General features: G+C 34.3%; 1 protein-coding gene across 1 annotated transcript; it reads left to right on the forward strand.

Annotated features, from left to right (window-relative positions):
• Positions 1-50: 50 nt before the first annotated feature.
• Positions 51-11,128, forward strand: LOC120538984. The gene is made up of 6 exons (XM_039768638.1): positions 51-495; positions 1,008-1,634; positions 2,793-3,419; positions 4,939-5,568; positions 9,714-10,180; positions 10,695-11,128. Exons 1-6 carry the CDS (start codon positions 92-94, stop codon positions 10,736-10,738), a joined length of 2,799 nt encoding a protein of 932 aa, XP_039624572.1. The 5' UTR covers positions 51-91; the 3' UTR covers positions 10,739-11,128.
• The last annotated feature ends 390 nt before the right edge of the window (positions 11,129-11,518 follow it).

The following is an 11,518-nucleotide window of genomic DNA, read 5'->3' on the forward strand; positions in this document are numbered from 1 at the left end:
CTATCCTGAAAGACCAGACAGGAGCAGTATTGATGGCTGCCACAGAGTATGGCAAGGGTCGAATGGTAGTTTTGGCCACGAGCAATACCTAATGGCACCTCAGCTTCACACGCTTGTAAGTAACTGTGTGAGATGGATGAAATCGAATCCAGATGCTGTCGTGGGTCTTCCAAAATTCTATGAGGGTGTTGCAAGCATTCTCACTGCCGCTGGCCACAAGGTGAAAATATCAGACAAGTTTGATAACAGCATGGGAGTGTTCTTTGTTAATGGACAGGAACAAATCTCACAGCTCCCGGAACTTACTGAATTTATCAAGGGAGGTGGGGGAGTCATGATTGGAGCCCAGGCTTGGTGCTGGTGCAGTGAAAACCCAGGCAAAGATCCCTTGGCTCACTTTCCTGCAAACAAACTCACAGGATTAGCAGATATCTATTTTGGACCAAATAAAAGACCCCGGGGATATTATACAATTCATACAACAACATCTGAGGCGTGAGTATTGTTGGATCACCTTTATTTTAGTATTGTTTATTTATTTCAGTGTCTTCTCCAGTTTTTTGCTGTGATTTTACAGTTCATAATAAATTTCATATCCTCAGATAACAGAAATTCTATTAAAGAATATTCATATGATTTAGTACATTGTCTAATGAAAGACAACTTAGTGGAAGGGTAGAAATGATATTTAAAATATTTTCTCCTTATTTTTATTTTGTTTTTGAAAACCACGTGAATGATGGTAAATTGCATGAATGAAAAGTATGCCATATTGCTTTTTCAACTTCTCGCAAGTGTCTGCGTTTCACTGAGTTTGGGAATATACTAATTTGATAAGTTAATCAGAATTAAAGACTGCTCTATTATTAGCCAAGATAGATCTGACATGTTTTCCTACACTTTACAAGTGAGCATTTTTTATGTTCCTTAAGAAATAACAATACAATATGTGCTATCATCTGACATTCATATGGGTTAAACTGTCTCATGTTTTTGTGTTACAACAGGCCAGAAAAGGTTATAAAAACAACCCAGCACATGCCTACAAGCTACAATCTGTTGGAGAACATCACTCATTTGGATTTGAACTTTAACGCAGACCCCGGAGAATTGGTTGTGAAGTCGACTAAGGCAATTCCTATCCTGAAAGACCAGACAGGAGCAGTATTGATGGCTGCCACAGAGTATGGCAAGGGTCGAATGGTAGTTTTTGGCCACGAGCAATACCTAATGGCACCTCAGCTTCACATGCTTGTAAGTAACTGTGTGAGATGGATGAAATCGAATCCAGATGCTGTCGTGGGTCTTCCAAAATTCTATGAGGGTGTTGCAAGCATTCTCACTGCCGCTGGCCACAAGGTGAAAATATCAGACAAGTTTGATAGCAGCATGGGAGTGTTCTTTGTTAATGGACAGGAACAAATCTCACAGCTCCCGGAACTTACTGAATTTATCAAGGGAGGTGGGGGAGTCATGATTGGAGCCCAGGCTTGGTGCTGGTGCAGTGAAAACCCAGGCAAAGACCCCTTGGCTCACTTTCCTGCAAACAAACTCACAGGATTAGCAGATATCTATTTTGGACCAAATAAAAGACCCCGGGGATATTATACAATTCATACAACAACATCTGAGGCGTGAGTATTGTTGGATGACCTTTATTTTTTTTTATTGTTTATTAATTTTAGTGTGTTTTCCTGTTTTTTACTGTGATTATACAGTTCATAATAAATTTCGTGTCGTCAGATAACTGAAATTCTGTTATAGAATTTTCATATGAATTAGTAAGTTGTTTAACTAAACACAACTTACTAGAAGGGTGGAAATGATATTTAAAATATTTTCTTCTCATTTTTATTTTATTTTAATAGAATAGAATTATCCTGTATATTATAAGAAACATCAGCAACATTAATTTCTATAGCACTTTTTCGTACACAGAATCTGGCTCAAAGCGTCTCAAAAAATGTCAAACAGTTACACAAAAAAAAAACCAGATTAAATTTGGAAAGAGTTTTAATGAATAAGTAAGAAAAAATGAATCAATTCTTGAAATAATTTCACTTTCTATAATATATTATAATGAGTATTGCATTTCTTTTGATATTTATTTGTTCCTGCTATTATAAACATTATTTTACATGGTAGTGTGCTAATGTAATCAAAAAATAAACGTTTTAAACATGAAATAATTTCTATATTTTTCAAGTTACTTGTCAATATTGTGATAAATCACCTTCTTAACATAATCCATTAAGCAGCAGAATTAAAAGGTTAAGGTGTGTGAGCTTTTAAAAACATTTTACTATTAAAACCTTTTAAATGTAAAATTGGCAGCTCATAAACCATTTAAGAATATAAAAACTTCAACTATACACACTATTTCATCATTTTGTTCTTGTGATTAAAGAATACCTAATTGGAAACCTGAAAAATAAATGACTAAAATAATTTGTAAATTTTCATATAATTTATTAATAAAAAAAATGCAATATTTTTTGTGTTTGATTGATAACTTTCTGAAATTAAATTAAATACATTAAGAAAATGAGTACATTAAAATTGTATGGATTATAGGCTGTCATATTGTTCTTACATTTGTCAGTAATAGAAGATAATGAAAAATTGAGCCACGCTCAGAGGTTTGTTTCTGTTTCAGTAAAACTTCAGATACAGGCTTGTACTGTATAAGTGAAAAACATATATATTTATAAGAGGCAATTGTTATCATATTTACAGTATTATTTAGAGTTCTTTCTGCTGAAATGCTCCATGTTTTTACTATCTTTTGACAGGTCAAAAACATTTTTTAAGACATCTGCTCAGGTGCCCGCAATTTTCCAGCTACTTGAGAACATAACTAAATTGGATTTGAACATTGAGGCAGACCCTGGCGAACTGGTAGTCAAGTCGACTAAGGCAATCCCCATCCTAAAAGACCAGGCTGGTGCAGTATTGATGGCTGCCACAGAGTATGGCAAGGGTCGAATGGTAGTTTTTGGCCACGAAGCATATCTAAAAGAGCCCAACATCCAAATGCTTATATGCAATTGTGTGAAATGGCTGAAATCAAATCCAGATGCTGTGGTGGGTATCCCTAAATACTGTGAGAGTGTTGCAAGCATTCTGACAGCCGCTGGTCACAAGGTCAAAGTATCAGACAAGTTTGATAGCAGCATGGGAGTGTTCTTCATCAACGGACAGGAACAAATCTCACAGCTCCCGGAACTTACTGAATTTATCAAGGGAGGTGGGGGAGTCCTGATTGGAGCCCAGGCTTGGTGCTGGTGCAGTGAAAACCCAGGCAAAGATCCCTTGGCTCACTTTCCTGCAAACAAACTCACAGGATTAGCAGATATCTATTTTGGAGCAAATAAAAGACCCCGGGGATATTATACAATTCATTTGACAACTTTTGAGGAGTGAGTATTCTTGGATCACCTTTATTTTTTTAATTGTTTGTTAATTTCAGTGTGTTCTCCTGTTTTTTACTGTGATTAAACAGTTCATAATAAATTTCATGTCCTCAGATAACTGAAATTCTTTAAATAAGTATTCAGATTATATAGTAAGTCGTCTAATGAAAGAGAACTTAGTGGAAGGGTGGAAATGATATTTAAAATATTTTCTTCTCATTTTTATTTTATTTTAAGAGAATAGAATTATCCTGTATATCACAAGCAACATCAACAACATTAATTTCTATAATACTTTTTCCTACACAGAATAAAGCTCAGTGTCACAAAAAATGTCAAATAAATAGTTACAAGAAAAGAAAAACAAATTAAATTTGGAAAGATTTATAATGAATAAGTAAGAAAAAATGAATCAATACATGAAATAATGTCACTGTCTATATTAAATTATAATGGGTATTGCTTTTCTTTTGATATTTATTTGTTCCTGCTATTATAAATATTATTTTACATGACAGTGTAAGTTATGTGCTAATGTAATCAAAAATAACCTTTTAAACATGAAAGAATTTCTATATAGTTTTCAAGTTACTTGTTAATATTGTAATAAGTCACCTTCTTTACATAATCCATTAAGCAACATAATTAAAAGGTTAAGGTGTGTGAGCTTTTAAAAACATTTACTAATAAAACCTATTAAATTTAAATTTGGCAACTCATAAACCATGTATAAAAATTAAAAGTTTAAGTATACACAGTATTTCATCATTTTGTTCTTGTGATTAAAGAATCCCTAATTGGAAACCTGAAAAATAACTTACTAACATAATGTGTGAAAGTTCATATAATACATTAATAATCCATCCATCCATTTTCTAACCCGCTGAATCCGAATACAGGGTCACGGGGGCCTGCTGGAGCCAATCCCAGCCAACACAGGGCACAAGGCAGGAACCAATCCTGGGCAGGGTGCCAACCCACCGCAGGACACACACAAACACACCCACACACCAAGCACACACTAGGGCCAATTTAGAATCACCAATCCACCTAACCTGCATGTCTTTGGATTGTGGGAGGAAACCCACGCAACACGGGAGAAGCGTGCAAACTCCACGCAGGGAGGACCCGGGAAGCGAACCCGGGTCTCCTAACTGCGAGGCAGCAGCGCTACCACTGCGCCACCGTGCCCCCCACATACATTAATAAAAAATGTAATATTTTTGTGTTTTATTCATAACTTTCTGTTATTAAATATCAATACAATAAGAAAATTAATATATTAAAACTGTGTGGATTATAGGCTGTTATACTGTTCTTACATTTGTCAGTGATAGAAGATAATCAGAAATTGAGCCACTCTCAGTGGTTTGTTTCGTTTCTTTTTCAGTAAAACTTTAGATACAATCCTGTACTGTATAAGTGAAAAAACTGTATTCATTAGGAGGCAATTGCAATGATATTTACAGTATTATTTAGAGTTTCTTTTGCTAAAATGTTCCATGTTGTTGATGTCTTACGATAGGTCAGAAACATTTTTTAAAACATCTGCTCAAGTGCCCGCAATCTTCCGGCTGCTGGAGAACATAACTGAATTGGATTTGAACATTGAGGCAGACCCTGGAGAACTTGTAGTCAAGTCGACTAAGGCAATCCCTATCCTAAAAGATCAGGCTGGTGCAGTATTGATGACTGCCACAGAGTACGGCAAGGGTCGAATGGTAGTTTTTGGTCACGAAGCATATCTAAAAGAGCCCAACATCCAAATGCTTATATGCAATTGTGTGAAATGGCTAAAATCAAATCCAAATGCTGTGGTGGGTATTCCTAAATATTACGAGAGTGTTGCAAGCATTCTCACAGCTGCTGGCCACAAGGTCAAAGTATCAGACAAGTTTGACAGCAGCATGGGAGTGTTCTTCATCAACGGACAGGAACAAATCTCACAGCTCCCTGAGATTACTGAATTTATCAAGGGAGGCGGAGGAGTCATGATTGGAGCCCAGGCTTGGTGCTGGTGCAGTGAAAACCCAGGCAAAGATCCATTGGCTCACTTTCCTGCAAACAAACTCACAGGATTAGCAGATATCTATTTTGGAGCAAATAAAAGACCCCGGGGACATTTCAAAATTCATAAGACATCATGTCTTGAGAGGTGAGTATTATTTGTGAACAGTGTTTTTTTTTTCTCACTTTTTGGGGATGTGGTAAATGTTATATGTATGTCCCAGTCATGAATGAAGGCATGGACATTGCAGAGGGGGTCTTGATTAAAATACTACCTGTATTATATTTAACTTTTCTCATTGTTATAATATGAAAGTGAATTTAGTATAAACTTGGAAAAGACTCTGATGAATTTCTTCTCCTTTAAATTCTGAAAAGCAATGCCTACATTGAAAGATCAGATAGGTATCAGATAGGTACAGTATTGTCTATATAGTATGGCACAGTAGTATTCCAAGGGTGAAATGGTTGTGCTTAGTTATGTGAAATGCAGGAACAATCCTCATTCTGCATATGCTAGGTCTTAAATAACTTTGTGAGTTAGCCAAATCCAAGTGCTATAGTTGGTCTTCCTAATTTTTTTAAAGATTTTGCAGGCTTTCTCATTGTGGTAATGGATGAAGTGAAAAATATCAGATTTTTTTCATAGCAGCATGGGTGTCTTCTTTATTATTTGGCAAGATGAAATTGGGGAGCTTCGTGAAATAGCAAGGTTCTTCAAGATAGGCAATGGAGTATTAATTGGAGCACATTCATGGTGTTGGAACAATTGCAATCATGAGAAAGATCTAAGGGTGAATTTTCTGTGAAATTAAATCACCTATCTGGGAAATGTTGATTTTGGACCAACACATTGTCGTGGACTTTGTGAATATTGTCCTAAAAAGCAATTTGAGACTATGCATCAGTTTTGCCATTCGATGTATTCATTGTATTGATATTGCTTTACTTCATACTGCATTATTTAGGGTCTCTGCCTGAAGCTGTCAATATGAGAGTAAATTGTAAATTAATTATTCACAGCTAGATTTTACAGATTTCTTGTTTTGTAAAATGTATATGTCTCAGTACTCTGACAAGGATGCTTTTCTCTTTCTTCTGACTTTGTCATGCTTTATGCAGATGATGGTACAATATATTATCATCTTTTTAAAGATGATCTGTTATTGATAGTTGACCTTTGGTGGTCCAGAAAAAGTAAATCAAATGTTCACCTAATTCACAGATATTTGAGATGTGGAAGAGTACTAGGAGAAAAGCCACATTACCATAACAGAGAATATGCAAACTTCACATAATCAACTACAAACCACAAACTAATCCTTTGTCCCTGAAGCCGCATGGCATTTCAATAACCTCTGCAGTACCACTCAGAAGTATATGAAAACCATTGCTGGTGCCAGTTGATTTAGTAACTATAATACACATATTTCAAATCAGAAATAATCATTTTTTAATATATTTAATTATAAGCTAAATGTTTAAGTTTGTGCATATACGGCACATTTAAGATAAATGCAATAAAATTCAAACTAAACACATCAAGAGTGCATCACATTATTCCAAATACAGTTAAACCACAAAAATGCATCATCATGCCGAGCTGATTATTAAGTTTTAGCCAAAATATTAATTTATCAAAAATATAATGACTTTTTTGCAGTAAAATTATTTTACATTATTAAATATGGTGAAAAGTCACAACCAGACTAAACTTGGTAGCAATGAAGTGATCCAGTCAGGGCTCTCCCTTCAAAGGATATTCACGTTTAAGTTCCTGATTGCCCCTTGCACATGAGAACATTAAAAATACCTACTAAAATACAGTATCAGTACATTATCAATTAGTACACATACTTATGCACTTTTAAATTTTCACAATGCGGGTTGCACTTGTAGTGTTCACATCTTGAGCTGAATATTCTTTAAAATGAATGTGTGCCGTGGTCAACTTTTGACAGCTGCCCTTCCTTCTGGGACAGAGCTTGGTTCTTTGTTTAGCTGTCATTTCTTGTTTGTTGGCACACCACATTGTACCTGTGTTAATGCCAGTAAAATAAAATGCTGGTTAAAGCACAAAGCCTTAGTTAAATGTGACATGAACATGAACTGTGAGCTCAGTTTTAGTAGACTGGGGTAGGAAAATGGATGGATGGATAGTATAAGTCTGACTAAAAAAGCATTCAAATAATTTCAGATTTGTAAAATTTCAATATTTTAAGTTACAATTTTTCAAAGACCTACCCTTACCTTGCTTTTTCATTCTTTGTGATCTTTATTATCATACCACGCTCAGACCTGCTTAATCCAAATTCAGGATTTCAGAGACTAGGACCAGTTCTAGCAGCACTGGGTGCAAGGCGTGAAACAGCCCTCGTGAGGACGCCAGTCCATCACGGGGCTTAAAACTTTAATATGGTGGTTCTCAGCTTCAGTCCTGGGAGCCCCATGTGGCTGTAGGTTTTCTTGCCAACCAATTTTTTTCTTTAATTTGACTTCAAAAATTAAAAACTGGCTAAGAAGAATTTTAACTGAATGATGCAGAGGGATAAGAATTCTTTTCTTTTTTGATTTTTAATTTTGGTTCATTTTTAATATTCTGGTTATTTAATCCACTAGTTACTACTAAGTCGGTAACACTAAGACGTTGCCCTTTACCATTCAGCGTCATTTGCAATGGTGTCTGTTATGCTAAACATTCATTCAGCATTTGGAATCAATCAAGAGAGCAAACACCACAGGAAATTTGAATTAAAAATAAAATGACAAAACATTTAAGCATTTAAAGATATCACAAAAATATAAATACTTTGTAATTTCTTGTGAATGTAATGTATGAATATGACACTGAATGCAAAATAAGAAAAATTGTAAAGGCCAACCAATTAAACATTGAAAACAATTCGATATAAAAATGATTATGAAACTGGTATGAACAAAAATACAGGACTGAACGTGAAAACCCCTGCTTTAATATTTATCTGTGTTGTAGTTCCTTGTATGAGAAATATGATGTATTGATCAAAAATCCAAGTGATGCCTTAATACAGTTTATACTGACAATTTATGCCATGTATCTCCTCACAGATTAGTCATCTTTAGTTTAACTGCATGGCTCTATTCAAATTTGCTTTAAACTGTCGTATTCATTTTCCTGATTTTTTCCCAGGAATCATTTTATTTTACAATACTGAAAACAAAATCAGACATAATATTCTAAATAATTGAATATATTGATTTAATGAAAAGTGTTTTGATCTATGCACATTTTCTTCTGAAATGCTTTTAAGCATTTTATTTACTTTTCTTATTGCCTACCACCAAGCGTAACTGAAGAAGTTAAACTTACATTCAAATTCAGCTGTACTTTTATTTGTATATATCTATATAATAATAATATATATTATTTTAGCCCATCCATATACCACATAACTTATCCAGTGCAAGGTTGCAGCCAGCCAGAGCATGTACTGGTAGAATTTATGTGTAAGGTAGGAAGAAACCTGGAAAAACAGTGCAAGTCCCATTGCAGGACATAGCCGTGCACACACCGTCACTCATTCAGTGTCAGTTCAGAGTCGGCCATTAACTTAACCTGCATGTCTCTGGAATAAAAACGTATAAAAACACAGAGAGAGAATGTTAGATCTCCACCAGTGTAGTCTCCAGACTAGGTGTTAAATCTGGGACTCTGCACATTTTAGACGGCAGAGCAAACCACTGTGCCAGTTTGTAAAATGAAATATTTGTCAGTTTATATTTTATATAACTGATTTTGGAATACACACAATAGCCAGACCCTAGGCGCAATGGTTGTAACTAGTGAGATACAGACGCTGTACACATGTAAACTGAGTGCACACACGATTGGGGTTTTATAAAGAAAAAGAGATATTTTAAAAAGGGAGGACAAGGATTCAAGGTGAAGCCTAGTAATCTAAGCCTTTGTGATGTAGGTTACCTGAATGCTTACTGATTTACCATTACATAATTTTTACTGAATGGTGTATTTGTTCTTGAATGATTTTCATAAGAATGATCAAAGTTGAATGCAGTGAGCAACAGAGAAATAGAAAAGAGAATTTAAGTAGTGAAACTTGATGATAAGAGTAAGGAAAGTACTAAAAATACAGGGAAGGTGAATTGTAAATATCTGTACTAATTATAACACTTACATTTTATTGCATTATAAGCTATTTTGTGTTTATTAAAAATAACAGATGTAATGGGATCAACATGCTACTTTATATATTGTTTTATATTGTATCTCAACACCTATATTTGTTTCATAAGGTTAAAACAAGGAGCACATGAAGCATTTGGTGCATTTGGAATACACATAGCACATGGAGAACATGGAGGATATGGAATTCATGGAGAACATGGAATGCATGGAGAACATGGAATTCATATGGCACATGAAATTCAAGGAGAACATGGAATGCATGGAGAACATGGAATCCATATGACACATGGAAAACATGGAGAACATGGAAAACATGGAGAACATGGAATTCATATGACACATGGAATGCATGGAGAACATGGAATGCATGGAGGACATGGAATGCATGGAGAACATGGAAAACATGGAGAACAAGGAATTCATGTGACACATGGAATGCATGGAGAACATGGAATGCATGGAGGACATGGAATATGTGGAGCACTAGGAGGTATTGAAAAACATGTTCACTCCGCAGAAACATTTGTTAAGGAGCAGAAAAGTGGACTTCAGGGGGAGGTCAAAAAAATACCAGGTAAGTTAATCTTCTAATGCCCAAATTGGAGTCAAAATAGTTTAACACAGAATGGATCTTTACCAGAAATAAAGAGGGAAAAAAACCAATCAGTTAGTAGGACCACCATTTTATATAAACAGAAATAAATAAAAGTGTTTTTATTGATAATTTTCAGATATTATTTTATTTCTTATTTTAATAATTTTAGTATTTAGGTTACACATTCAAAAAATTTCTGACTTTGTTGAGTATTGTTTTGTACTCTCTAAGCCAAATTCTTGCTGGAGAGATATTTCATTTTTATTCAAACACTTATTTTTAAATGAGGAAAATCAAGAAATTAGGTGAATTAAAGCACAGCATTTTAGAAGCCTAACCTGAAAGTGTCTCCAACAATATTCTCCATTTTACTGCAGCATTTATTGATTCTTCTTTTCAAAAAACTGTACTCATGGTTATTTCAGATGCACATTAATTTTGATAGATGTTGTAAAAATATTGTTACTAATTATTTTATGTTTGTTGTTTTCAGGGATGTTTCATGCTGAACACAAGAAAATGTCACACAAGAAGTAAAAATTGAAGAAGTAATACATGTTGATTTGAAAATTCTTTCATTCTGGGCTTTATCTCTTTTCTAATGATGTTCTGAAAAAGACTAAAATGATAATAGAAATATTGCAGTGCATGGCATATGTAATCAACGACAATGATCAAGTGTATAATCAACAATGAATGATAACATTTAATGGGTTTTTGAAAAAAAAATCAGGAACTCAATATTTTATTTTAATTGAGCTTATGTAAAATCTGGGATCTTTGGATACAAATGTATTTCAACTGGCTAAACATTTTAACAACTTTAATATTTTAATCAAAACAAATCTTTAAATTGAAAGTAGACAGAGCATTTGCTGATCTTCTGTTAATATTGTTTTGTGACTTTTAGCAGAATTTAGAAAAAAAGTTTTATAAAAACACCACAGCTTTACTAGAGCCTTAGTTTTACATCTTGCAGCCAGTTAAGCCAGTTATATGTTTTTATGCAAGACTTGCATGTTAGGTCATTTTAAATTAGCCTCATGCGGGTCTGTGCTTCAGAGTGCATTGACACTAAGCAGTTTTATAAATGCAACATCAAAATCTGATTTACTCACATTTTATTTAAAAGTTTGCCCATAATCAATATTGTTGGCTAACTATCAAGAACAACTGAATGTTTTTAAGACAAAGATCCTGCTGACAATTAAAAACTGCATGTCTTAGTTCCAGAGAAAATTTGATTGTTTCTTCGCTTCTGTAGTAATGTAGGTTTAATAATTAATTTTAGAATTGATTTTCTCATGATTTTCTTGA

The sequence above is a fragment of the Polypterus senegalus genome, chromosome 11 (assembly GCF_016835505.1).
Source record: "Polypterus senegalus isolate Bchr_013 chromosome 11, ASM1683550v1, whole genome shotgun sequence".
Classification (NCBI taxonomy): Eukaryota; Metazoa; Chordata; class Cladistia; order Polypteriformes; family Polypteridae; genus Polypterus; species Polypterus senegalus.